The 26,143-nt window shown below is 39.3% G+C and overlaps 1 protein-coding gene across 2 annotated transcripts; it reads right to left on the bottom strand.

The window, feature by feature from the left end:
• PSMD12 (proteasome 26S subunit, non-ATPase 12) lies at positions 1-26,143 on the bottom strand. Of its 2 annotated transcripts, XM_035300504.3 has the most exons (11): positions 25,975-26,143; positions 18,468-18,527; positions 18,252-18,380; positions 11,876-11,983; positions 10,389-10,493; positions 8,882-9,031; positions 8,662-8,796; positions 7,814-7,926; positions 6,691-6,865; positions 4,197-4,274; positions 1-3,057 (listed from the first exon to the last, which is right to left on the bottom strand). In XM_035300504.3, exons 1-11 carry the CDS (start codon positions 26,080-26,082, stop codon positions 2,848-2,850), a joined length of 1,371 nt encoding a protein of 456 aa, XP_035156395.1. In that variant the 5' UTR covers positions 26,083-26,143; the 3' UTR covers positions 1-2,847. The 2 variants fall into 2 exon arrangements, with proteins under 2 accessions (XP_035156395.1, XP_035156396.1); XM_035300505.3 differs by lacking the exon at positions 11,876-11,983.

Below are 26,143 nucleotides of genomic sequence, written 5' to 3'. Positions count from 1 at the left end.
TGATCTTTTAAAGTATGAGTTTATTCTCCAGGTTTTCTTAAATACCCACAAATTAGTGTTTTTATTGCTGCTATATCCAAGAGCTGAAAACAATTTAAAATATGTACTTTTATCATACATTTAACACTTACAAGAGATAGAATGGAACTGTATGAATTTTAAAGATAAGCTTTTCAGATTCGGTAACATATGACAGAAAATTGAGGATAATTATAGAAACAGCTATTGAACTCTAAAATAAAAAAATATGGAAAGAAAAGATTTTGTTTTTTAAAAAATGGCTCATCACCTCTCCTGCTGGTTAATACACTAATGACAATGAAATTGAGTCAAGTGTTATCTTCTCCATATTTAAAACAAAGTGCTTCTTTTCATGATTGCCAGCTTTAGGTCTGAAATGTAAAACAGGATTAATTGAGTTTCCGCACAACTCAGATATTTTACTATTGTACTTTATGCTAATGAATTATTTTGTAATACTTAGAAAATAAATTGGTAAATACCTCATAAGTTTGCTTGATTAGTTTGACAGGAAAAAACAAGAAATGGATGAACAGCTGATGGAGTTGATTGCGATTTGGTCACTGGGACTGTTACAAATGGCACTGAATCATACACAAAGAGTCTAGTGTGAGGGTGTGTTAAATTAAGACCAAAGACAGGCTGGGTGCAGTGGCTGACGCCTATAATCCTAGCACTTTGGGAAGCCAAGGTGGGTAGATCACCTAAGGAGGTTAGGATTTCGAGACCAGCCTGGCCAACATAATGAAACCCAGTCTCTACAAACGCAAAAATCAGCTAGGCATGGTGGCATGTGCCTGTAACCCCAGCTACTTGGGAGGCTGAGGCAGGAGAATCGCTTGAACATAGGAGGCAGAGGTTGCAGTGAGCTGAGATACACCACTGCACTCCAGCCGAGGCAACAAGAGTGAAACTGTCTCAAAAAATAAATAAATAAATAAAACAGGAGGAATATTTGCAATCTCTAGCAATGTATTTGTCCAAATAGTCCAGGTTTGACAAGCCCAAAGGTAATGAGTCCCTAGAAAGATGGAAGTTAATGGGAAGCTAGTTTCAAATTAGCTTCAATTTTGTTTACAAATTAACAATACATAATTTCATCTTCTAGCCTTTTCATTCAAAGGAAAAGTAAAACCATTCTCTGTTAGTGTGAACTTCTGTTTCTAAACTTGTTTTTTTTTTTGGAGACAGAGTCTCCCTGTGTCACCCAGGGTGGAGTGCAATGGCATGATTTTGGCTCACTGCAACCTCCACCTCCCAGGTTCAAGCAAGTGTCCTGCCTCAGCCTCCCAAGTAGCTGGGACTATAGGTGAGCACCACCACGCTTGGCTTACTTTTAAATTTTTTTTTTAGTAGGTTTTACCATGTTGGCCAGGCTGGTCTCAAAATCCTGACCTCAGGTGATCCGGCCACCTCGGGCTCCCAAAGCGCTGGGATTACAGGTGTGAGCCATCTCACCTGGTCTTTTTTGGTTAGTTTTTAAAAGATAAGTGATAGCAGATGTTAATGTTATTAATGTGACCAATGCATTGAACTTCCAAAGAAAAAAATTAGATTACTTTAGTACTATGTCATTATTTGCAATGACTCACAGCATAAACATGACAGATATCCCACAATTGTCTTCAGTCCTGTGATCATGAAACAGGACAATTGATAATTTTCCATTAAGTGGAAAATTAATTAGGAGAAATACCATTTCTAGAATGTTTAGGTTTCTCTTCTCTTCATTTGAATTTTTTTAAAGTAGACTTCACACTTTCTTCATTTAAGCATCATTTTAAATAACCTTCTGTTTTTTTATTTTCTCCAAAATAAATCAAATTTAAAAAACACTTGCAAAATGTTTGTACCAATTGATCTCAGATTGTTTCTTTGACAGTAAGCTACTTTTAATTCTCTGAAAATATTTAATGCTATACCAGTTACTATGAGGGAGGCCTGAAGTCTTTCTTTTTGCCATTTTTTAAAGCATTAGATTATCCAGTGTTCATAAAATGGAACTAAAGTTCCTACAAAAATAATAAATGTGGAACAATAATGATGTACTTAGACTTAAAAGTTAAAGCCTCAAATAAGCCTTATAAAAACAACTTTATGTTAAATTGAAACCCATGCAAAATACAAAGAAAGGGGGAAAGGGAGAAAAAAAAAAAGCAGTCACTATCCCTATTGACAGGACTGCCAGAGGATGAGGGCTGAAAGCAATCAATCTACTGTGATTGGAAGCAGTCTGACTCAAAAAAACAACCTCTACAGCTTACCAGATTGCTGCATACACACTCAGTCTAGACTTTCAGCCACAGGATCAAAACACAAATTCTTCACAAAACACAACTCTATCCCGAATGTTCTTGTGTGCTCTATGTTGCTTTTCTATTCTACTAAATGATTGATAGCTTGACAACGAAATTTATTTTATTTAAAAAACACTTGTCAAATCACCCCATAAAATGTTTGGAATCAGAGGTAACTGTAGAAAGGAAATGTGTATATACTGCTTTTTATTGTAATATGTTTGTTAGTTGAATGAAAACAAACAGTAGCTAAAAAGGTTTCAAATAGAAAAACATATCTGGGTAAATTATTACACAATTTTTGTGTATTCAGACGACAGAAATGTGTATTTTTGCACCAATTGCAAATGCAAAGTTAAAAATGAACTCAGGGAACTGAAAGGACAAAGGGAGTCTCAAACATACTCACTATTTTAAAATTTAAGACAAAGAAGCTTAGAAAAAAACCCAACATATACACCATTATAACAGTCTTTTTTTCTTTTTAATTACTTCCAATTTTAACTGTTTTCTAAAAGCATTAAGACCTTTATTGTAGATTATGTATCATCTCCTCTTTGGCTATGAGATGTGTAGTTTTGTTAACCAGAGACATTAATGAGTTCAGTTTCTGAGACCAGTCATTTAATAAATTATTTGGATCCTTGGGTCTCTGGAAGTTGATAATTCCTGCTAATCTGTCTACTTTAGCAAAGATGGTCTTGTTAACTACTAGATTTGAGAGAAAGGCTTCAGACTCCTGCAAGAGAGAAAGACGAATTGAATTAAGACAGGATAAATTACAGACGATATACAAAACTTCAAAAAGCATTTCCTAAACTCTTTATCCAAGAATATGCAGGGCTAAAAATTCATGTTTAAGACTTAGTAACTGCTCAGCTGGGTGTGCTGGCTCACGACGGTAATCCCAGCACTTTGGGAGGCCAAGGTGGGTGGATCACATGAGGTCAGGAGTTTAAGACCAGCCTGGGCAACATGGTGAAACCCCATCTCTACTAAAAATACAAAAATTAGCAGATATGGTGGCATGCACCTGTAGTCCTAGCTGCTTAGGAGGCTGAGGCAGGACAATCGCCTGAACCTGGGAGGTGGAGGTTGCAGTGACTTGATATCGCACCACTGCACTCCAGGCTGGGTGACAGGGCAAGACTCTGCCTCAGGAAAAAAAAAAAAAAAAAAAAAAAAAAAAAAGAATTAGCAACTGTTGACTTACTGTACTTATTTTACTGATATTCTAGGGAATCAATAGAATCTCAGTAGATTCAGTCAGGGGTGAGTTTGAATCTGCCTCCCTGCAAACTCAATACTGCTGGTATCCATGCCAACAGCAAGCTGGTCTACTCCCTTTTCTACAGTTTCCCCTTAAAAGGCAGCATGGTAAAGTTAATTTGCTTCCAGAAATGCTGAGTTAGAATATACGCTCTCCCACTTGGCAACTACGTAGCCATGGACAAGACAGTTGACTTCTAAGGACTCTGGTACTCTCATTCCTAAGTGACAAGCGCTGATGAGGTGATCAAGGTGCAAACCTTCCAATTCTAATGTTCCATCATTCTTACCACCTAAACTGTCACAACTCCTTCTGATGATAGACATGGCTTTTCAGGCCATTACTGTACACTTCGGTTAACTCCTCTTTGTATGCTGTGCATTCTGTCAACACGAAACGGAGACCTGAAGACAATACCGCTACAAGTGACTCTTGGATCACCTGATACTTAGGTTATTTTTTGGTACTCAAGACAGCTTGGGAAACTTTCTATAATTCTATTACCTAAACATAAAAGTAAATAAAACTGATTTCCTTACTCAACCTTTACAAGTCAATATTCTAAAGGAATAACTACAAATAACTCAAAGTTTATGTTTACTACTTACATCAACAGATAGATCCAGAAGCTGTGCCATTCTTTTCATTGTTATCCGAGTATAATACTTAGCCATTATTCTAATATTCTGGGGAAAGGACAGAGAACAGGGAGAATACATAACATTTGTCAGTAACTCTAAAAGTCCATTTATTTTCATATCCAAGTAAGTTTACTTGAAATGTTAGACTCAGAGCTTTTATTTTTCTATAGCCCATCCCTGGAGCAAAGGTGATTCTAATCCTCAATAACAAAACTAAATACAGATATTTTGGTTTCTGCAGTTATTTGTGAATTACTCTGAGTATTCTACATAGCTCTTTAAACATATAGTCAAAATATATGCCTATCACTAAATTCGTAGTTAATAATTATAATTGTACTGAAATATTTTTTTCTGAGTGCAAGAATCTACAGTTAAGCTTTTCTAATTTTAACAAAAATGTTTTAAAGGCTAAAATCTAAAAAATGTTTGGAGATTGGGTACAGGGGCTCATACCTGTAATCCCAGCACTCTGGGAGGCTGAGGTGGAAGGACTGCTTGAGGCCAGGAGATCCAGACCCCATCCCCGCCGGGCGCAGTGGCTCAAGCCTGTAATCCCAGCACTTTGGGAGGCCGAGGCGGGTGGATCACGAGGTCAAAAGATCGAGACCATCTTGGTCAACCTGGTGAAACCCCGTCTCTACTAAAAATACAAAAAATTAGCTGGGCATGGTGGCGTGTGCCTGTAATCCCAGCTACTCAGGAGGCTGAGGCAGGAGAATTGCCTGAACCCAGGAGGCGGAGGTTGCAGTGAGCCGAGATGGCGCCATTGCACTCCAGCTTGGGTAACGAGAGCAAAACTCCGTCTCAAAAAAAAAAAAAAAGACCCCATCCCCACAAAAAAATTTTAAAATTAGCTGAATATGGTAGTGCATGCCTACAGTCCTAGCTACCTAGGAAGCTGAGGTGGAAGGATCCTTTGAACCCAGGAGTTCAAAGTTATAGTGAATAGCCACTGCACTCCAGTATGGATGACAGAGCTAAACTGACTCTCACTTTCTTAAGAGACTGGGTCTTACTATGTTGCCCAGACTGGAGTGCGGTGGCTATTCAAAAGCACAATCCCACTACCGATCAGCATGTGAGCTCACTTTCAAAGAAAAAAAAAAGATTGGATATCATTTCATGTAATCATCACTTTACCACTGTTCCAATGACTTAAAGGTAGCTTCATATTAAATTTCTAAATTTTCACTGGAGATGGTGTTGAAGTTAAGACACAGAGACTCCCCTTTACTATTCTTATTGGTAGTAGTATTAACAATAGCACTCAAAAAAAGGTGGGGGAACAGTGGGGAAAAAATGTACTCATCTTTGAAGAAGCTGCATCTTCTCCTGTCTCTATCGGGGCTGATGGCAACACCAACACATCAGAAAGCATGAGAAGCATTCTTCCACTCGCTTTTCTTTTTCCTTTAAATCTAACCTTTTCCTTCATGCTTTAAGTCTAATCAAAGGCTGCATCCTATTGATTTCCTTCCTTGTTGAAATCCTATTGATTTCCTTTCCATCCTATTGATCCCATTCCATGCACTCTTTAATTCCTCGGTACTGCCTTAGTTGAATTCCATCTCTCTCTCACTTTGCTAGTCTTCTCTAGTCTCATCTCTCTCCAAATGCTTTCTCCACATTCACTCTCAGAGGGACTTAGTGCTCAGGCTGTCCTCCCGTCCTTGTCTGCCAGATAACCTCACACTCCTCTTAGAAGCCTCACTTCAATCAACAATTCTTTCAACCTGATCATTCCTCCATGCAGAAATACCCAAGTTTCCCGTAAGTCTCACTCCGCTCTCTATATGTGTACTACAATATCTGATACTTTTTATTTATAAGTACATCTTTCCCTATCATTTTTAATCTTATTAAAGGTAGAGTAATATCTTATTCTCCTGTGTGCCCTGGCACTTTGTACAGCATCTGGCACATAGAAGGCTCACAATCAATGTTTGTTATGTGAAAGAGTGAATGGTAACATAATACAACATAACAGCAGCGATAACCTAAGATCAAAGTTCAGGTTTAAGACATGCTACCTGTTTCCAAGACTAGCGAGTGAACACTGGGGAGAAACACCCTCCTGCCCCTATTCTTGGGAAATTCTGTCTGGTTTACATGCTATAAAATTTTGGATTCTTGAGAGGTTCTCTCAAATAAAGCATGCTAAAATATAGCCATCTTTTCTGAAAAGCCAAAAATAGGGAAAAAAACCAAGACGAGTGAGATACATTCCAATATGCTTTTGGAAATGTAAACATTTGAACACCAAATTTATATCACACTACACTGGGCATAAAAAAAAATCCTAAGTAAAGAATTAAAGACATACCATCTAAAATGAAGATTTAATTCTCAAATGTGAAAAATAAAATAGTTTATGCTCAAATTTGCCGAAGTGTAATTCTAAAAAGTAAATTGGCTAAAGGTTAAAATAAAAGTTGTCATTTCTATGCCAGATTCTTACATGTTCAACAACTCTGTTCTTCAAGTCTTTCCACCTTTTTTCGCCTTCCTCTGTAGAACCAAAAACATCAGTTGCAGGACTCTCAGGGGAACCTTTCCTTAATTCCATTCCATAGTCCTCAACAAGTGTGGACCAACGCATCAACTCCATTGTGGTAAAAAGCTTTAAAAGATCCCTGCAAATTGGATACATCTTAATATTCCAAATCTGTAAAAATTAAGTATTAACTAATATAACAGCAAAGTTCAAAAAAATCAACAGACTGTTTTTGTTCAATTTTATTTAGGAGACACAATTTGATTATTTATTTTACCAATTTTATTAGCATTTTTTTTCCCACAGTAGTTCAGAATACAGCATTCTCCCACTTAACACTCTGCTCTCTTCTGCACTGTCAATTTCTGAAATAACACTGTAAATGTACTCATGAAACAAAGAAATAAGAGCCTGTTGTGCTTATGATGAAGCAAGTCTATTTTATATAACAGATTTTCAGAAGTGTGTCTTTCTGAGAATCACAAAGCTCTAAACTACTAGTGGTGGAACGCTATCGAATGGTTACACAAAAGCCGCTAAAGCAGACCTGATATGAAACTTCCACCTGAAAAGCAATGTAGAATAAAGTATATTATGGTCTCGTTGATTGCTAATGTAATACTAAAAAAAATTTCACCACTTTATCATCTCTACTTTTATTTTTTAATATAATCTATCAGTAACCAATTAAGAAGTTAACACTTCGGCCAAGCATGATGGCTCAAGCCTGTAATCCCAGCACTTTGAGAGGCTGAGGTGGGCAGATGACCTGAGGGCAGGAATTCAAGACCAGCCTGGCCAACATGGTGAAACCCTGTCTGTACTAAAAATACAAAAATTAGCTGGGTGTGGTAATAGGTGCATGTAATCCCAGCTACTTGGGAGGCTGGTGCAGGAGAATTGCTTAAACTTGGGAGGCAGAAGTTGCAGTGAGCTCAGTTGGCACCACTGCACTCCAGCCTGGGCAACAAGAGCGAAACTCCATCTCCAAAAATGAAGTACAAAAGTATACACGTAGGTTAGCCAATTTTCTTTCAAAATGGAGTTTCTACTGCGATATTATCATGCTAATTTCAAAAGTACTTACTTGTATTTGGGAATTTCTTCTAACTTCTTGTCACCACTTATTCGGTGAACCAAATCGGACTGTTCGTTGTCAAAAGGAGCCAGGATAACATAGAGTACAACACTCTTCAGAGCCTGAAAGAGTTGTACAATAAAGGTTATATGCAAGACTAGACATAATGGAAACATTGGCAAAAACTGAACAATTACACACTGCCATGTGTGTACCTATGCAACTGTCTTGCATGTTCTGCACATGTACCCCAAAACCTAAAATGCAATAAAAAAATTAAAAAAAAAAAAAAAAAAAAAAAAACTGAACAATCACGGAATAACTACATATCTATTACGTATGTTAAAGTCCTAAGGGAAAAAATATTGCCAGGCTGCCTGTTCATAGTGTCTTTCTATAGCATTTAGTTTTCACAAAACTATTATAATAAATCATTGCTAATCTGAATTACTACCTTAGCTGACATTTTTGTTGACATTCATTTTTGACAAATGTATAAAGAAAAAGTTCTTAAAACAATTTGGCAGTATAAATGTGGAATGTATATATAAGCACTTTAAAACAGCTTTTGTAAAATAACTTTCCAAAGTAATGCCGGGTCTTTAACTGCAACCTTTATTAAGATGTGACCCACGGGACATATTTTAAACAGGAACCCTATATTTCTCTGAAAGTGAAACAAAATCTAAACTATTGCCACAATTAGACTGAATCAGTAATATACTAAACAACACTGAATAGAAACCAGCACCATACAAGTGCATCTAATTATTGCAGTTAAAAAGATTTGAAAATTTAAAAACGCAAATTACTCTTCTGAATAAGAAGCCATGTCAATTACATGAATATATTCTTACCTGCTGCCATTTTTCACTTTCTGCCTGTATACAGGGAGTATCATATATTGCTCTGTAGTGCTTACAAATAGACAAATAGGATCCCTCATGTTGATCCAGCTGAATCATTAAATTATAGTACTTCAACTTTAATTTCTGCAATAAAGTTGACAAAACAAATTGGGGTTTATGGGTTTTCTTCATACTTTTAAAGTAAACATATAGTCAGAGATATGCTCACCTCTGTATTTTCTTCCTGGAAAAATTTGGTGTTAATTTTCTTGCTGATGATTTGTGTTCGAATGTAATCCTTCACAGCTAGGCAGAGCCTCATCTGCTCCAAAATAAATTCCACTCGCTCTTTCTTTTCCATTGACCCGTAGGTTTCCACCTAGCACAGTAATTCCCCAAGTAAGTTTATAATACTTTGCAATTTTGCAAATTGCAACAAAATTAAATAGATATTAAAATATTCACCCTTGTTAAATAATAAGAATCTTCATATGTATAGGAAGAGTGCTGACAATTAAAAGCTAGTTACCTCTAGAAAATCACAATTTATAATGGATTTTTCCCCTTTGGTAGAAAAAATTCTATGAATTTTAACAGATGTAGTGATTTGCGTAACCACCATCACAATGAAGATACAGAACCCAAAAAACCTTCCTCACATTACCCCTTTATAATCACATACTTCCCCTTTCTCATAAGCCCCCTCTAAGACATCCAATGATCTGTACTCCATCACTATAAATTTGTCTTTTCAAGAAGGTCAAATAGAGTATACATTGCTTTGAGGCTGTCTTTATTCACTCTAAATAATGGCCTAAGTTGTAAGATTCATTCTTCAATAGTTCATTTCTTTTTACTGCTTAGTAGTATTCCATTGTACAGACATACCACAGTGTATTTATTTACCTGTTGAAGGATATCTGAGGTGATTCTTTTTACTATCACAAATAAAGCTATTATGAACAGGTTTTGTGGACTGGTTTAATGTAAATGTACATTTTCATTTCCCATGGGTAAATACTCAAGAATGGGATTGCTGGATCATATGGCAAGTATATTGCCAAACTGTTTTCCAGAGTGGCTGCACCATCTTGCATTCTCACCAGCAAGGGATAGGAGTTCCAGCTGCTTTGCATCCCCATCAGCACTGAGTATTTTACTGTTTAAATTGTAGGCATTTTAATAGGTATGTAGTGGTACCTCATTGTTGTTTTAATTTGCATCTTCTTAATGGTTAATGAGGAAATGACAATTTTAAATATGAAAAAAGATGCCATTCACAGGCTTTCAATCAAAATCCAATATAATTATTGGTCCCAAATATTCTGGATAAGGGATACTCATCCTATATTTCTATTAGAATATACTGCTAGGCCGGGCGCGGTGGCTCAAGCCTGTAATCCCAGCACTTTGGGAGGCTGAGGAAGGTAGATCACTAGGTCAAGAGATCGAGACCATCCTGGTCAACATGGTGAAACCCCGTCTCTACTAAAAATACAAAAAATTAGCTGGGCATGGTGGTGCGTGCCTGTAGTCCCAGCTACTCGGGAGGCTGAGGCAGGAGAATTGCTTGAACCCAGGAGGCGGAGGTTGCGGTGAGCCGAGATAGTGCCATGGCACTCCAGCCTGGGTAACAAGAGTGAAACTCCATCTCAAAAAAAAAAAAAAAATTGAAAAGAAAAGAAAATACTGCTGACTAAACAAAGTTTTACCCATTCTAAAACAAAGTACCTTACCTGTAGCTCCTGCAAGATGGAGGCTGCCTCTTTCACATCACCGTTTTGTTCTTTTATAGTTGCTAATGTTTTAGTCAGTCGAGCACGCTCAATTTCAACATAAATCTACAAATGAGAAATTTACACAATCAAAATTCTGCGGAAATGTGTTAAAATTTTAAAAGTAGGTTGTGTGTGGTGGCTCACACCTGTAATCCTAACACTTTGGAAGGCTGAGGCAGGAGGATTGCTTGAGCCCAGGAGTTTGAGACCAGCCTGGCCAACATAGTGAAACCCTATCTCTCCTAAAATTACAAAAAATTAACAGGGCGGTGGGGGCCTGTAATCCCAGTTACTCAGGAGGCTATGGCAGGAGAATCGCTTAAACCTGGTAGGTGGAGGTTGCAGTGAGCTGAGATTGCGTCACTGCACTCCCGACTCCGTCCGTCTCAAAAAAAAAAAGAAAGAAAGAAATTACCATGTTTAACAAATAATAGGACCACAAGCTACATAAATGGCACAGAAACTGCAAAGTGCCTTTTGAATATTTGAAAAGTGTGTTATATGTAGTCCAACGTCTACAATTAATACTCTAATTCTGATGTATCTTTAAATACAAGACTACCTTCTTTAAAAATATCTGATTTTTCTAGGTATTAAAGTTGTTAACATTTTTGTAGTTATTAAGTAATGTTAGTAGATTTACAATTTCCAACAAATTAAACACTAAAAATATGACTACAGTATAACCTAAAGCACCTGGGGAATGAATTTTCATGCTTAAGTTTCCTTACTCTATTTCCAATAATATCAAACTAATTACAGCTTCCTACAACTATCACGCATTTCTTACTTTGGTGTCTTTGAATATAATTTCCTCTATGTCTAAAATGCTCTTCTCCTGCACTCTGACCCTGTGGAATTTTTATTCATTTTTTTTTAAGTCACAATATAAATCTGCGATGACTAATACCTAGAAAAAGCTAGATATACCATGGCTGTCACTATTTAAATCGATTCATTTGCAGAAAGGGATGTACAAAGACATTAGTTGAATTAAAGTGATGACCTTTTGTGTATTTCTTTAAAAAATAAACATAATAGGGCCAGGTGCGGTGGCTCAAGCCTGTAATCCCAGCACTTTGGGAGGCCGAGGCAGGTGGATCACGAGGTCAAGAGATCGAGACCATCCTGGTCAACATGGTGAAACCCCATCTCTACTAAAAATACAAAAAAAAATTAGCTGGGCATGGTGGTGCATGCCTGTAGTTCCAGCTACTCAGGAGGCTGAGGCAGGAGAATTGCCTGAACCCAGGAGGCGGAGGTTGCAGTGAGCCGAGATGGCGCCATTGCACTCCAGCCTGGGTAACAAGAGCGAAACTTCGTCTCGAAAATAAAATAAAATAAACATAATATATACTTATACAAAATATCTACATACATTAAGATTCTCTGAATATAGACAAAACAGTTTGTATCATTGTGAGTTATGTCAACAGAAAATTTACCTTGCCTTCGGTAACCATTCGTAGAGTATCAATTAATCGAAGTTTGATAGGAAGGTCTGTGATTTCCTCAACGTAAGTACAGCACTGTTGAACCATTTTAGCAACAGCCTAAAATATTAAAAACCATTCATAAGTAAAATACATTCCTCACAGAGGAAAAAAATAATGTATTTTGTTGATGGAAGAGCAATGATTGAACTTGGTCTTCCCAAGCAACTCTAGACCTGGAAACATCAAAGAACATCACATCAAAATTTCCCTAATACCGAAAAAGTCCCAAGTACCCCGTAACAAGTCAGAAAAGGTCAGGAAAACCTCAGATGCAGAGATGCAGCCAAGCAGGAAAGCACAGAAGAAACAGCATCTGATTAAAGGGACAAAAAGGGAAGAGAAAGCAGAGGTCCACAGCTACTTGAAGCCACGACCTGCAGATAACTGTGACTGAGGAGGAAAAAGGCAATGGCAGAGGCAAAAAAAAGGTAAAACAGTGCAGAAGAGTCACAGTCACCCAAATTCACCTCAATATGATGTGACCGTGAGAGCCAGAGACACTCTTCCCTTCAGTTCCTCACATGTTATATCTAGGGGCTGGAATACATTAAGCACTAACATTCTGATCTAGGTCACAAATCAGCAAACATTTTCTGTAAATTTTTATAATATTTACAAAGTAATTATTTTGGACTTTGTGGGACACACATTCTCTGTGACAACTATTCAACTTGACCTCCTTAAAAACAAATGGGCATGGCTGTGTTCCAATGACTTTATTTATAAAAAATAGGCAGGTGGGATTCGGTTTGTGTCCTGTCATTTGCCAGTGCCTGATCTAGAGTTTAAGCAATATATCATAATCATTAATAATTAGGCCCATGAGACATTAAGAAAATGTGAAATTACATTAAATATATTTTGGTTAAGGCAGCAGGGAAATAAACAGTATGTCTTAGAAAGATTTCCATGAAAAACATTTAATGTTTAAGAAGCTTAAACGTTTTTGTTATGGAGGTGATCTATCTTATTTTAGATTCAGGGGTTACATGTGAAGGTTTGTTTCATGAATAGATTGTATAGTGGTGAGGTATGGGCTTCTAGTGAACTCATCACCCAAACAGTGAACATGGAACCCTAAAGGTAATTTTGGATACAACAGGTAACCCTCACCTCCTTTCATCCTGCTTTTGGAGTCCTCAGTGTCTATTATTTCCATCTTATTTTAATTAAAAAGAATTTGTTTAAATGACATGGAGCCTCACTTTGTCACCGAGGCTGGAGTGCAGTGGCAAGACCATAGCACACTGCTACCTCAAATTCCTGGGCTTGAGTGATCCTCCCACCTCAGCCTCTTGGGCAGCTAGGACTACAGGTGTGTGCCAACACACACAGCAAATTTTTAAAAGTATTTTTGTAGAGACAGGGGTCTCATCATCTTTATGCTCCTGTGCACCTACTGTTTAGCTTCCATTTATCAATGAGAACAAGCAGTATTCAACTTTTAACTATGTGAAACACTGGCTATTTAGAGACCCAGGCATTCCAGAAAGCTAAGGTTTTATTATAAAACAGAACTCGTTCACTAAGTGCAAGGCCCTAGGACATCTAGTATCTCACAAAACATATGATCCCTGTAAAGTTAATTATAATTTCTAGAAGTGCACACAACTTGATAATTCTAAAAGCTGTGCAAAAAATCCACGAACAGAAATCAGATGCGGTTAAAAATAACAACAATAACCACAGTAGTCCCAACTTATCAAGGTTTTGCTTTCCAGTTTCAGTTAGCCATGGTCAACTGAGGTCTGAAAATATTAGTAAGTTTTAAACTGCACACCGTTCTGAGTAGTGATGAAATCAAATGCAGTCCCTCAAATCAGCCCTTGGTCCAGTGTCTCCACACTACACACCCTAGTCACTCAGGAGCCATCTCAGGTACCAGATCCACTGTCTCACATGCAGTGCTTGTGCTCAAGCAACCCTTATTATACTTCACAACAGCCTCAGAGCCCGAGAGTGGTGATGCTGACCATTCATATATGCCGAAGTGAAGCCATAAAGTGCCTCCTTTAAGTGAAAAGGTGAAAATTCTCAATAAGGAAAAGCATAATGGATATACAGTTTCATACTATTTGTGGTTTCTGGTCTCCAGAGAGGGTTTTTGGACATATCCCTTATGGATAAAGGGAGACTACTGTACATGAACACACTAATAATGCAATGGGGATGCTATTAACAACATTCTAATAAGAAGTGACCATCCTACCGCTCTCTGAAAAATATGCAAGACATTAAGGAAGTTATAGTTGGAGTGATGCCTTGGGCTCAAGTGACAGAAAATAAATAGAAAGCATTAATATTAAGCAATCAAGAAAAGGTTATTTTCATTAATTTTTTTTTTTTTTTTTTTTTTTTGAGACAGAGTCTTGCTCCATTGCCCAGGCTGGAGTGCAGCAGTGAAATCTTGGCTCACTGCAACCTCTGCCTCCTAGGTGCAAGCGTTTCTCTTGGCTTGGCCTCCTGAGCAGCTGGGACTACAGACATTTGCCACCATGCCCGGCTATTTTTTTTTTTGTATTTTTAGCATTGACAGGGTTTTACCACATTGCCCAGGCTTGTCTGGAACTCCTGGGCTCAGGCAATCAGCCTGCCTTGGCCTCCCAAAGTACTAGGATTACAAGCATGAGCCACCATGCTCAGCAGAAAAGATTATTTTCTTAAAGTTACTTTCCAAGTCTGCTTAAGCAAAATTTTGTAGTTAAAAAATAATTATAAGAAAAGTGGACTTTGTGGGTCACAGAGGCATTCTGAGTCCCTAAGCACTTTCCATAGCTATGGAGACCTAATATGTTACAGGGAAAGGAGAATGCCTGGTTCCAGTTCTGGTTGTCACTAGCCAGCTGTGAGACAGACTCAAAGTCCTCTCTCTCCAAGAAACCTTCCCCAATAAATCTAACCCAAAATATTCTCATCCTCCTTTCACATTTCTTTGTACATCCTATTACTCTTGTGTCACTTATACATTGCCTAATGTATGTGTAGCAATTTTAAACAATCTTAAAACTACTTGTTAAAGATGTGCTCTAATTGCTGGGTGCAGTGGTTCACACCTATAATCCCAGCACTTTGGGAGGCCGAGGTGGGTGGATCACTTGAGGTCAGGAGTTTGAGACCAGCCTGGCCAACATGGTGAACCCCATATCTCTACTAAAAATACAAAAATTAGCCGGGCGTGGTGGCGGATGCCTATAATACCAGTTACTCAGGAGGCTGAAGCAGAAGAATCGTTTGAACCCGGAAGGCAGAAGTTGCAGTGAGCCAAGATCACACCACTGCACTCCAGCCTGAACGGCAGAGAGAGACTCCAACTCAAAAAAAAAAAAAAATGCTATGATTACTTGTGACTTATATACATTACTAACCAACAGGCTGCCAAGGGGAAGACCTATAGGCTATATGTCTCTTCACATTCCAAGCACCTAACATATAAATCTGTTTCTCCACTTAGAAAGTAACAGGGCCAGGGCCAGGCACGGTGGCTCATGCTTGTAATCTCAGCACTTTGGGAGACCAAGTTAGGAGAATTGTTTAAGCCCATGAGTTTGAGGCCTGGTCAACATAGCAAGACTCCATCTCTACAAAAAATACAAAAATTAGTTGGGCATGATGGTTTGTGCCTGTAAGTCCCAGCTACTTGGTAGGCTGAGGGGGAGGATGTCTTGAGCCCATGAGATTGAGGCTGCAGTGAGCTATAATTGCACCACTGCACTTCAGCCTGAGTGACAGAGTAAGACTGTCCAAAAAAAAAGGAGGAAAAAAGTAAGGGTTAAGCAACAACCCCTACTACTAGCTCTGAGATCTTATGACATAAGAAACTAAAGTTTAAGATGTGTGCTTTGAATTGTCCTAATACTACATAAAACATAAATTTGTGTTGATTTCAATCTAGGTTGACCCAAGACTTCTAATAAAGGAGCCCTTTCAAAATTGTACCATAGAGAGTAAGTCTCTTAGAAAATAGAGTAAGATGATGGTCTAATAATTGTCTCTCAAATCACTCAACTGGGCACCAAAAAGCACACTTGAATTTCATGGCTGGGTGTGGTGGCTCACACCTGTAACCCCAGCACTTTGAAAGGCCAAGGCAGGTGGATCATTTGAGGTCAGGAGTTTTGAGACCAGCCTGGGCAACATGATGAAACCTTGTCTCTATTGAAAATACAAAAATTAGCCGGGCATGGTGGAACAGGCCTGTAATCTAAGCTACTTGGGAGGCTCAGAAGTAGTACTTGAACCAGGGGGGTGGAGGTTGCAGTGAGCCGAGGTAGTACCACTGCACCCCAACCTGGGCAACAGAGCGAGACTCTGCCTCAAATACATACATACATACATATATACATACATACACACATTTCACATTCACATATTTTAGATTGCCTCAATTAAATATATGCCAATTCTTAACACTGGCGTGAGAGAGAGAGAGAGTGCGTGTGTGTGTGTGTGTGTATTTTTTGAGACAGTCTTGTTCTGTTGCCCAGGCTGCAGCACAATGGCACAATCTGGGCTCACTGCAACCTTTACCTCCTGGGTTCAAGCAATTCTCCTGCCTCAGCCTCCTGAGTAGCTGGATTATAAGCACCTGCCACCACACCTGGCTAATTTTTGTATTTCTTGTAGACAGGGTTTCACAGTATTGCTCAGACTGGTCTTGAACTCCTAGGCTCAAGTAATCCACTCACCTTGGCCTTCCAAAGTGCTGGTATTATAGGTGTGAGCCACCGCACCTAGCCAACACTGTCTTTTATATGCATGTAAACTTACCTAAAGAAAAATAAACCAAAACCAATTACAGTAACTCTGACTTTTGCAAAAAACAGTTTAACCCACTTTAATATCATCTTTACCCTATAAGCAATCTAATGAATAAAATAAGAAATTTGGACAAGAACAATATATATCTATTTTTGTTCCACTACATCTTTTACAATGTTCTTATTATTTAAAGCAAAAAATAAAAACCCAGAAACTACTCAGGAAACAGCATTTAAAAGATGAGATAAAAATGTAAAAAATGAATCTACTTGTATAGGGGAACATTTAAATATATCTCAAGAAGAATAAGGAAACAGTAAAGAAAATCCAACTTCACCAAAACACTAAAAGAGAACTTAAATAATCTCTAAACAAAATAAGCAAAATGGTCTCTCTAAAAATGGCCTCAAAAATAAGTTGGAGAGCTGGGAACAGTGGCTCATGCCTGTAATCCCAGTATTTTGGGAGGCCAAGGTGGGAGGATCACTTAAGCCAAGCAATTGGAGACCGGCCTGGGCAATGTAGCAAGACTCAAGCCCCTATTTCTGCAAGTGCATGTGAGCATGCACACACACACACACATACACTAAAGATTAGATGTTTAACAGTTTATTCTTTTGGCAGACTTCAGTTTTCTCGGGCAGGCACTCTAAGCAGGGCTTGAGTCAACCTAGAAACACAGCCTTCAGCTGTTAGAAACAATCTTAGTATTTATTTAAGTCTATATAGGACAAGGTGAAGGCCTTGTGAAGAGGAGGGCTCTTTAGTCAAGGAGATAAATTTTTGTCAATATGCGCAGTTTTTGAGTATCAGTAATACCTCAAAAAGCTATTTTCCAAAAAAAAAAAAAGATAATATGACAGTGAAATGATATTTAATTATTAAACATATTTTAAAACAGCATAAAGTGTTTAATAAAAGAGGTATGACAAAATAAATCTGAATATCAACTTGATAAATTATAACATAACCATTTAAAATAAAAGTGGGGCCAGACACAGTGGCTAACGCCTGTAATCCCAGCACTTTGGGAGGCCAAGGCAGAGGGATCACTTGAGTCCAGGAGTTTGAGACCAGCCTGGGTAATATAGTGAGACCTTGTCTCTATGAAAAATTTAAAAATTGGCCAGGTGTGGTGGCACACGCCTGTAGTCCCAGCTGCTTGGAGGCTAGGTGGGAAGACTCCTTGAGCCCGGGAGGTTAAGGCTACAGTGAGCTGTAATCACACCACTGCACTCCAGCCTGGGTGACAGAGTGAGACCCTATCTCAAAATAAGTAAATAAATAAATAAGAAAAAAATAAAAGTAATGACACCAAAATAGAACAAAGCTGTATGAACACTCTAAATATATAACACAATTTTTAAAAAATATACAAACGTAAAGACTGGAAGAAAAAACAAAACAGTTGTATCATTATGAGAATGGACTGATTTTTAAAACATACTCTAGGATGTTATAATGTTGACTTAACACATTTTAAACAGACTTATAGAAGAGCTTTTGAAAAGTTCTTATTTAAATACAAATACATTTGTGTTTTAAGCAGTCATGATCATGAACTCACTTGTTTTAACTGACTCCGTCTTTTGGATAAAAGCATAATATTTTCATTAAGTAAATCCCATTCTTTAGCCTCATAGCACATCTTCACTACTGCAACTAAGATACGGGATGTAGATACCATATCGGAAGCCTGTAACGATGAAAATATATTGAAAGTTAATGGAACAATATTCAACCCAATGAATGGTAACTGAGCTTCTCCCTGTAAACTACTCACAGTACGAGTCTGCTTTTCCAAAGAAAGAAGGGTTTCAATGACTTCTTGAAGTCTTCCTTCCTAAAACAAAAGATAAAAATGAACACTAAACAACACATGAAATCCAAATAATTAGTCTAAAATGAAATGGTTTTGACACAGAAAAGGAAAAAATCAACAGCCTGTTCTAGAGGAAAAGGACCATCCCATAACTACTTTTGTTTCTCTCCTTTCATGATAGTCCTTGCTTCTCCAGTGGATTCCATCAGTCAGTGGTTCCCTACTTGAGGCCCACAAGCTATTTTTAATATTTTTAAATGCCTAAAAGAAACAGAATATATAACAATCATGTAACACCTGAGAAAACACCAAGTCTTTGTTCTGGATTCTAATTTATCAACTCAGTGTGGTAACACCTGTTTATCTTATTCTTTTTTTCTGAGACAGAGTCTTACTCTTTCACCCAGGCTGGAGTGCAGTGGCACCATCTCAGCTCACTGCAACGTCCACCTCCTGGGTTCAAGCAATTCTCGTCCCTCAGCCTCCAGAGCAGCTGGAGCTACAGGAGTGTGCCACCACGCCCAGCTAATTTTTGTACTTTTTGTAGATACAGAATTTTGCCATGTTGGCCAGGTAGGTCTCAAACTCCTGACCTCAAGCAATCATACTGCCTCAGACTCCCAAAGGGCTGGGATTACAGGCATGAGCCACTATATCTGGCAGATCCTGTTCTAATCAGAGACTAAGTGGTAGTCACATGTGTCTTTAAATAAAAACAAGCCAGGTACAGTGGCTCATGCCTGTAATCCCAGAATTTTGGGAGGCCAAGGGGGGTGGGTATCTTGAACTCAGGAGTTTGAGACCAGGCTAGGCAACATGGTGAATCCCATCTCTACAAAACAATACCACAATACAAAAATTAGCTGGGCATTGTGGTTCACACCTGTAGTCCCAGCTACTCTGCAGGTTGAGGTGGGAGGCTGGCTTGAGCTGGGGAGGTGAAGATTGCAGTGAACCAAGATTGCACCACTGCAGTGGGCGACAGAGTGAGACCCTCTCTCAAAAAAAAAAAAAAAAAAAAAAAAAGTAGAAAAATAAATGATTTCTTTACAGTCACTTACTTTAACAGATTTTAAAATATAGAGTTCCGGGCTGGGCGCAGTGGCTCAAGCCTGTAATCCCAGCACTTTGGGAGGCCGAGGCAGGTGGATCACGAGGTCAAGAGAGCGAGACCATCTTGGTCAACATGATGAAACCCCGTCTCTACTAAAAATACAAAAAATTAGCTGGGCATGGTGGCGCGTGCCTGTAATCCCAGCTACTCAGGAGGCTGAGGTAGGAGAATTGCCTGAACCCAGGAGGCAGAGGTTGCGGTGAGCCGAGATCGCACCATTGCACTCCAGCGTGGGTAACAAGAGCGAAACTCCATCTCAAAAAAATATATAAATAAAAAATAAAATAAAATATAGAGTTCCAAGAAAAAAGAAGAGTATCTAATGCTAAAAGATAGGAAACTCGGTGGGGTGTGGTGACTCATGTCTGTAATCCAAGCACTTTGGAGGCCAAGGCGGGCGGATCACCTGAGGTCAGGAGTTCAAGACCAGCCTGACCAACATGGTGAAACCCCATCTTAATTTAAAAAAAAAAAAAAGATAGGAAACTCTAATTTCTCAATGACTTTAAAAATGAATTAGTAATCATGCTTACAGGAAATGAAGGCCACCTGAGAACACCCATACATGCTATCCCGAAAGCCATGCTCTTAAGTAGATACTGATCCAACTGAAATATACTTTTTGACAACTTATACTAACCTCACCACACCTCTCTCATATGTAAGAATAAAATATTCTCCCTGGGCCAGGCGCGGTGGCTCACGCCTATAATCCCAACACATTGGGAGGCCGAGGTGGGTGGATCACGAGGTCAACAGATCGAGACCATCCTCGTCAACATGGTGAAACGCTGTCTCTACTAAAAATACAAAAATTAGCTGGGCATGGTGGCGGGCACCTGTAGTCCCAGCTACTCGGGAGGCTGAGGCAGGAGAATTGCTTGAACCCAGGAGGCAGAGGTTGTGGTGAGCCAACATCGCGCCATTACACTCCAGCCTGGGTAACAAGAGCGAAACTGTCTCAAAAAAAAAAAAAAAATTCTCCCTGGGATAAGCATTTGGAGACTGGAACAATAAAACTCAAATAATATAAACATAAATGATAATACACCAGGACTAAACAAGTTATCCTATTAGGAACCACACATTTTGATAAAACCAAAACCAACATACAGCACAAAAATTGCACCACTGGCCAGGCATGGTGTCTCACATCCTATAATCCCAGAACTTTAGGAGGCTGAGGTGGGAGGATCACTTGGGCCCAGGAATTTGAGACCAGTCTGGAAAACAGGGCAAGATCCTGTCTCTAAAAAACATGTAAAAAAATTAGCTGGGCAGGCTGGGTGTGGTTACTCATGCCTTTAATCCCAGCACTTTGGGAGGCCAAGGACGGGTGGATCACCTAAGGTCAGGAGTTTGAGTCCAGCCTGACCAACATGGTGAAACCTCATCTCTACTAAAAATATAAAAATTAGCTGGGCGTGGTGGCATGTGCCTGTAATCCCAGCACTTTGGGAGGCTGAGCAGGTGGATCACAAGGTCAAGAGATTGAGACCATCTTGGCCAACATGGTAAAACCCTGTCTCTACTAAAAATACAAAAAATTATCTGGATGTGGTGGTGCTCGCCTGTAGTCCTAGCTACTTGGGAGGCTGGGGCAGGAGAATTGCTTGAACCCGGGAGGCGGAGGTTTTAGTGAGCTGAGATCAAGCTACTGCACTCCAGCCTGGCAATAGAGCAAGACTCTGTCACACACACAAAAAAAGTAAAAAAATGCATGTATTTAACATGCTTATATTAATAACTATCATGTAAACACCTCTGACAATAAATTGAAATGAGAAGAGTATTATTTAAAAATTGTTTTTCTAACCGAAAATAAAAATTTTTTTACCTTAATGATATTCATGAATGGTACATGAGTACTATCCTTTCCTACTGATGAAAAAAACTTACTAAATAAATAGCTTCTGAATTATGGGCATAAATAATGTTTTGACTTTTTAAAATACTGCTGCCATATTTTTCCAAGATAACTTTTAAACATGCGTGAATTTTCCATGCAGCACAGCATATATGCTACATAGCCCCTGTCTAAACTTATTTTAATTAAATCTGAAATATGTGACTATTAACATATTTTAACAATATTTCCTTTTTGGAGAGCCCTAGTTCTCCGTTCTCTGAAAGTTCTATAGATTAATGTATATAATAAATACTGGCTAAATGTTCATCAGAGGAAAAAAAACAATGAACAAATCTATAAATTCTCCAAAGTTGAAAGCTAATAAATCCTAAAAGATGAAAGAATCTTAGAACTATAAAGACTGGTAGGGAGTATTTAATTCAATCACTTCATTTTAGAGATTAAAAAGACTGAGGACTAAACAGCTTAAATGACTTGCTTAGCACGAAAAGGAATCAGCCCAACTAGATCCAAGCCTCTTTCCTCAAGGTCCAGAGCTCTCTCCACTACAGTGCAGTGCTTCCCCTACCATACGCGTTTAAATCTCATCTTCTGCTTTAATCAAAGTAATCTCTATGGTTACCATCTGGCAACAAAACACAGGGTAAAAATAGTTAAAATGCAAAATACTGTTTAATGACAGTCACCTGTCACATTTGCAATTACCATTACTATGATCACTAGCGTATGGTTTAATATATGGTATTCTAATTCAGAAGCATGGGTATTAAAGAATTGCATCATACACGCAAGAGAATCACACAGTGGCCTAAAGCCATGATCTGGAGTATCGTCATTTTCTCACAAACGAATTTTTGGATAATGCTCTCTGAAAGTCCGTAGTCACTTAGCACCTCTTCCTTTCATACTCAACCCTACTGACTCTACTCTGCAATTACCCCAAACTGGATTCTATTTGGGTGTTTACTGTCTTTCTAGTCTCAGGAGAATATAAACTCAGTAAGAACAGGGAGCATGTCTATATTGTTCATCACTGCAGTTCAGTGAGCTGCATCACACCAAGTACATGCCACTGCTTCTGCAGATACTATGGTCCATCCTTTTATCCTTCTATCAGTGACTGATGCACACAGCTGACCTCCTAAGTGGTCTGTAAGTTCCTTTAGGGCTGGATCCTTGTTTGTTACTTCTCTTTGCACCAACCTCCACATAATATGTGTTGAATGGATTGGCACATACCTGATCTATATTCAGTTGATCTTAATGGCTGACAATTCCTAATTCTTACTGTCACAATAAGCAGGATGTGACAAATTATATGGTTGACAATTGAGTGCTATTTGAAGGACACTACCATCATTTATTTTATAATTACAATTCATTTAATACAATTGTTTTTCCAGCTCTCAGCTCATGTTCTTCTTGGGACACTTAATACAATTTCTAATTTTCAAATCACCCCACCCTTTTCTTCCAATCTTCCATGTTCTACCCTATGGCTAAACATCCTTCTCCTTTTCCTGTCTATTCACACATTTCCTGAAATTCCAACTCCTTGATGCTGCCTTTCAACTCAGAAGGAACAGTATGGTTAGAGTTATCCAAAACCAACCTGGTAAAACATGTGACTCATTTTTCTCATTAAAATAATCCTTGTAAATTCCATAAGTGACTAATGAGTTTGTTCAATATCCATACATGTTGGGTATCTGTAAGTTCTGTTTGTGCCTCCTTTAATTCCTTAAATGAATCCAATCTTATAATGATTTGTTACACAACCTAAACAAGTAAGAAAAAGGCTGATAAAAAGTCATCACAGCCAGGCATGGTAGCTCATGCCTATAATCCCAGCACTCTGGGAGGGGGAGATGGGCGAATCACTTGAGGTCTGGAGTTCGAGACCAGCCTGGTCAACCCGGTGAAACCCTGTCTCTGCTGAAAATAGAAAAATTAGCCAGGCATGGCGCTATGTGCCTGTAATCCCGCTACTTGGGAGGCTGAGGCACAAGAATTGCTTGAACCTGGGAGGGGGAGGTTGCAGTGAGCCGAAATCATGCCACTGCACTCCAGCCTGGGCAACAAAGCAAAACTCGGTCTCAAAAAAGTCACCACAAATAGCTGAAATTTAAAGCCAGTCCAATCCGCCCCCCCCCGCCCCCCCGCATAGTCCAACTTTTAAAGTGACCTATTCCTTAAAGGGGTCTCTTTTGTTTAAGCTAACAATGTGAACTGTTGTACATTTTACTTGCTCTTTATTTTTAACATTAACCATAAGAAGAGGCTACTGGTGACAAAAAGAAATGAAAAGACATTAAGCCAGGTACAGTGGTGTGTAGGCAGGAAGCCAAGGCAGGAGGATCTCTCAAGTCCAGGAATTTGAGACCGCTAAGCTTGCTTATAAGGAGTTACTTATATCCTATTGCTCAAGGTCATTAACAAGGTCTGATTTTTCACAAAAAAATTTTGCAACCTCCAGCATAAATGGGTTAAGAGGAAGGAGAATCAAAGGTACATTCAATTTAAGAATGTAAGTAGTCCTCAAATAACTATGTGCCAAATATGCCATAATTAAAAAGAGAATGAGAAACCCTCAGTATAATAAGAACTGCTAAATACCCTATCTTTACAGTTCAGAAAAGGCCCTCCTTAAGATTAATTTTTAGCTCCTGAATACAAGGCAAAGAGATAACCATCATCAACAACTAGTATCACTTTTACTAACACTCCATCAATCTGATGCAGGGTGTTCATACACCAATCACAGAGGCAGTAGAATGATTAAAAATACAGGCTCTGGTCGGGAGTTCAAGCTGCCCAATATGGTGAAACCCTGTCTCTACTAAAAATACAAAAATTAGCTGGGCGTGGTGGAAGGTGCCTGTAGTCCCAGCTACTCAGGAGGCTCTTAATACCCAATTGGCAAAGATTATCTAAAGGTGAAGAGCTACTGCCTCCTTTTCTGGGCAGGTACTTAGGTTTTTGGCCAGCTGCGGTGGCTCACGTCTGTAATCCCAGCACTTTGGGAGGCCAAGGCAGATGGATCACTTTAGGTCAGGAGTTCCAGACCAGTCCTGGCCAACATGGTCTCCACTAAAATACAAAAATTAACCAGGCGTGATGGCACCTGTAGTCCCAGTTACTTGAGAGGCTGAGGCAGAAGAATCGCTTGAACCCGGGAGGCAGGGAGTCATAGTGAGCCAAGATCGCACCACTGCACTCCATCCTGGGTGACAAGAGTGAAACTCCATCTCAAAAAAAAAAAAAAAAAAAAAAAAAAAAAAAGTTCAGGTTTTCATTACAATTGGCTCACTAGGCACGACAGCATGGTGTATGAAAACACAAGCTCCAGAATCTAGAATCGGACTGCCTGGGTTTGCTTCTTGACGTCACCACTTTATTAGCTGTATGATCTTGGGGCATATTATTCAACTTTTTCTAGCCCAAGTTTTCTTATCTGTAAAATAATAATAATAGCTATTGCATAGGGCTGCGGTGAGGATCAGATGGCTTAGTACATGTAAGCACAGTGCCTGACACTGCAGAAACTACTCAACAAATGTCAGCTATTGTTATCTGTCTGGCATTGGGGGCAGCTGAGTTTTCCCACCCTTATGTAACTGATGTTTGTTTATGCCAGCTGCTAGAAAGCTCTTAATGAATTGATGGCTCCTCCTCAGCAAGCATACTGAACCTAAGGTATACAGAGTACCAACTTACCACCTTTCTTCATCCTTGCTGTTTGGAAAGCCCGTTAAACTCTTACAGTGCCGACTTGTCTTTACTTCTGTAGTCCATCTCCAGTAATGACTCCACCCCACCCCAGTCTCATTAATTCTTCAAGACCCAATACAAATGTCAGCCCTCCTGTAAAACCTTCCCTTATGGCACCATTAAGAATGCATAGCTTCCTTCTCGGTGTTCCTGTAACACTTTCCCCTTGTATGGTCCTCACCACCATGCATGACTTGACTAATTCACTACGTACATCAACTCCTAAAGGACAGGGTCCTGTGTTACTCATCTTTGTACTATCACTTTCCTGCCTCTTCTCCAAGCCAAAGACCAGGCACATAGCCATGATCCATAAACGATTTAACGACATAAATTGATTCGGCAACAGCAATAGAATGATACTCTCTGATCTGGCCTGAACACTGAAGCGGCCTTATTCTCTGGCAAACTCCTAAGGTAAACGTTACTTAAACAACATCCAAGAAAAGACCAAAAGTAAAACGGAGCCCTAAGTCCAACAGAGGGTAGTGATCATCTGTTTTCGGGAGGGTCTGGGAAGCTATAGGCGTGGGCGTGCTCCGCAGTCCCGGCTGGGCCGACCTGAGGTCTCCCACTCGTGCAGTCCCAACTAGGGCTGAGCAGGTAAAGGGGGGAATGCATGCTCCAGCCCGCAGGCCCCCTGAGGCCTAAACAGGCTCTGCGCCGTGACTCAGCCCCTGGCGCCCGCCAACAGCCAGCCGGCCTCTCCTCACCTTGGCTAGCTTTGCACACTCGGGTAGGCGCTGATCCACCGTGGCGCTGTAGTCCACCTCCATCTTGACGATGCGTCCGTCAGCCCGCTCCGACCCGCCGTCCGCCATGGTCCCCGCCTGAGCGTCCCTTGCTGTCCCCCTGCTTCGGCCACCACTCGTCACCCACACC

The sequence above is a fragment of the Callithrix jacchus genome, chromosome 5 (assembly GCF_049354715.1).
Source record: "Callithrix jacchus isolate 240 chromosome 5, calJac240_pri, whole genome shotgun sequence".
NCBI classification, from domain to species: Eukaryota; Metazoa; Chordata; class Mammalia; order Primates; family Cebidae; genus Callithrix; species Callithrix jacchus.
The sequence above is the reverse complement of the archived record's forward strand: the minus strand, read 5'-3'. Positions and strand labels throughout refer to the sequence as shown.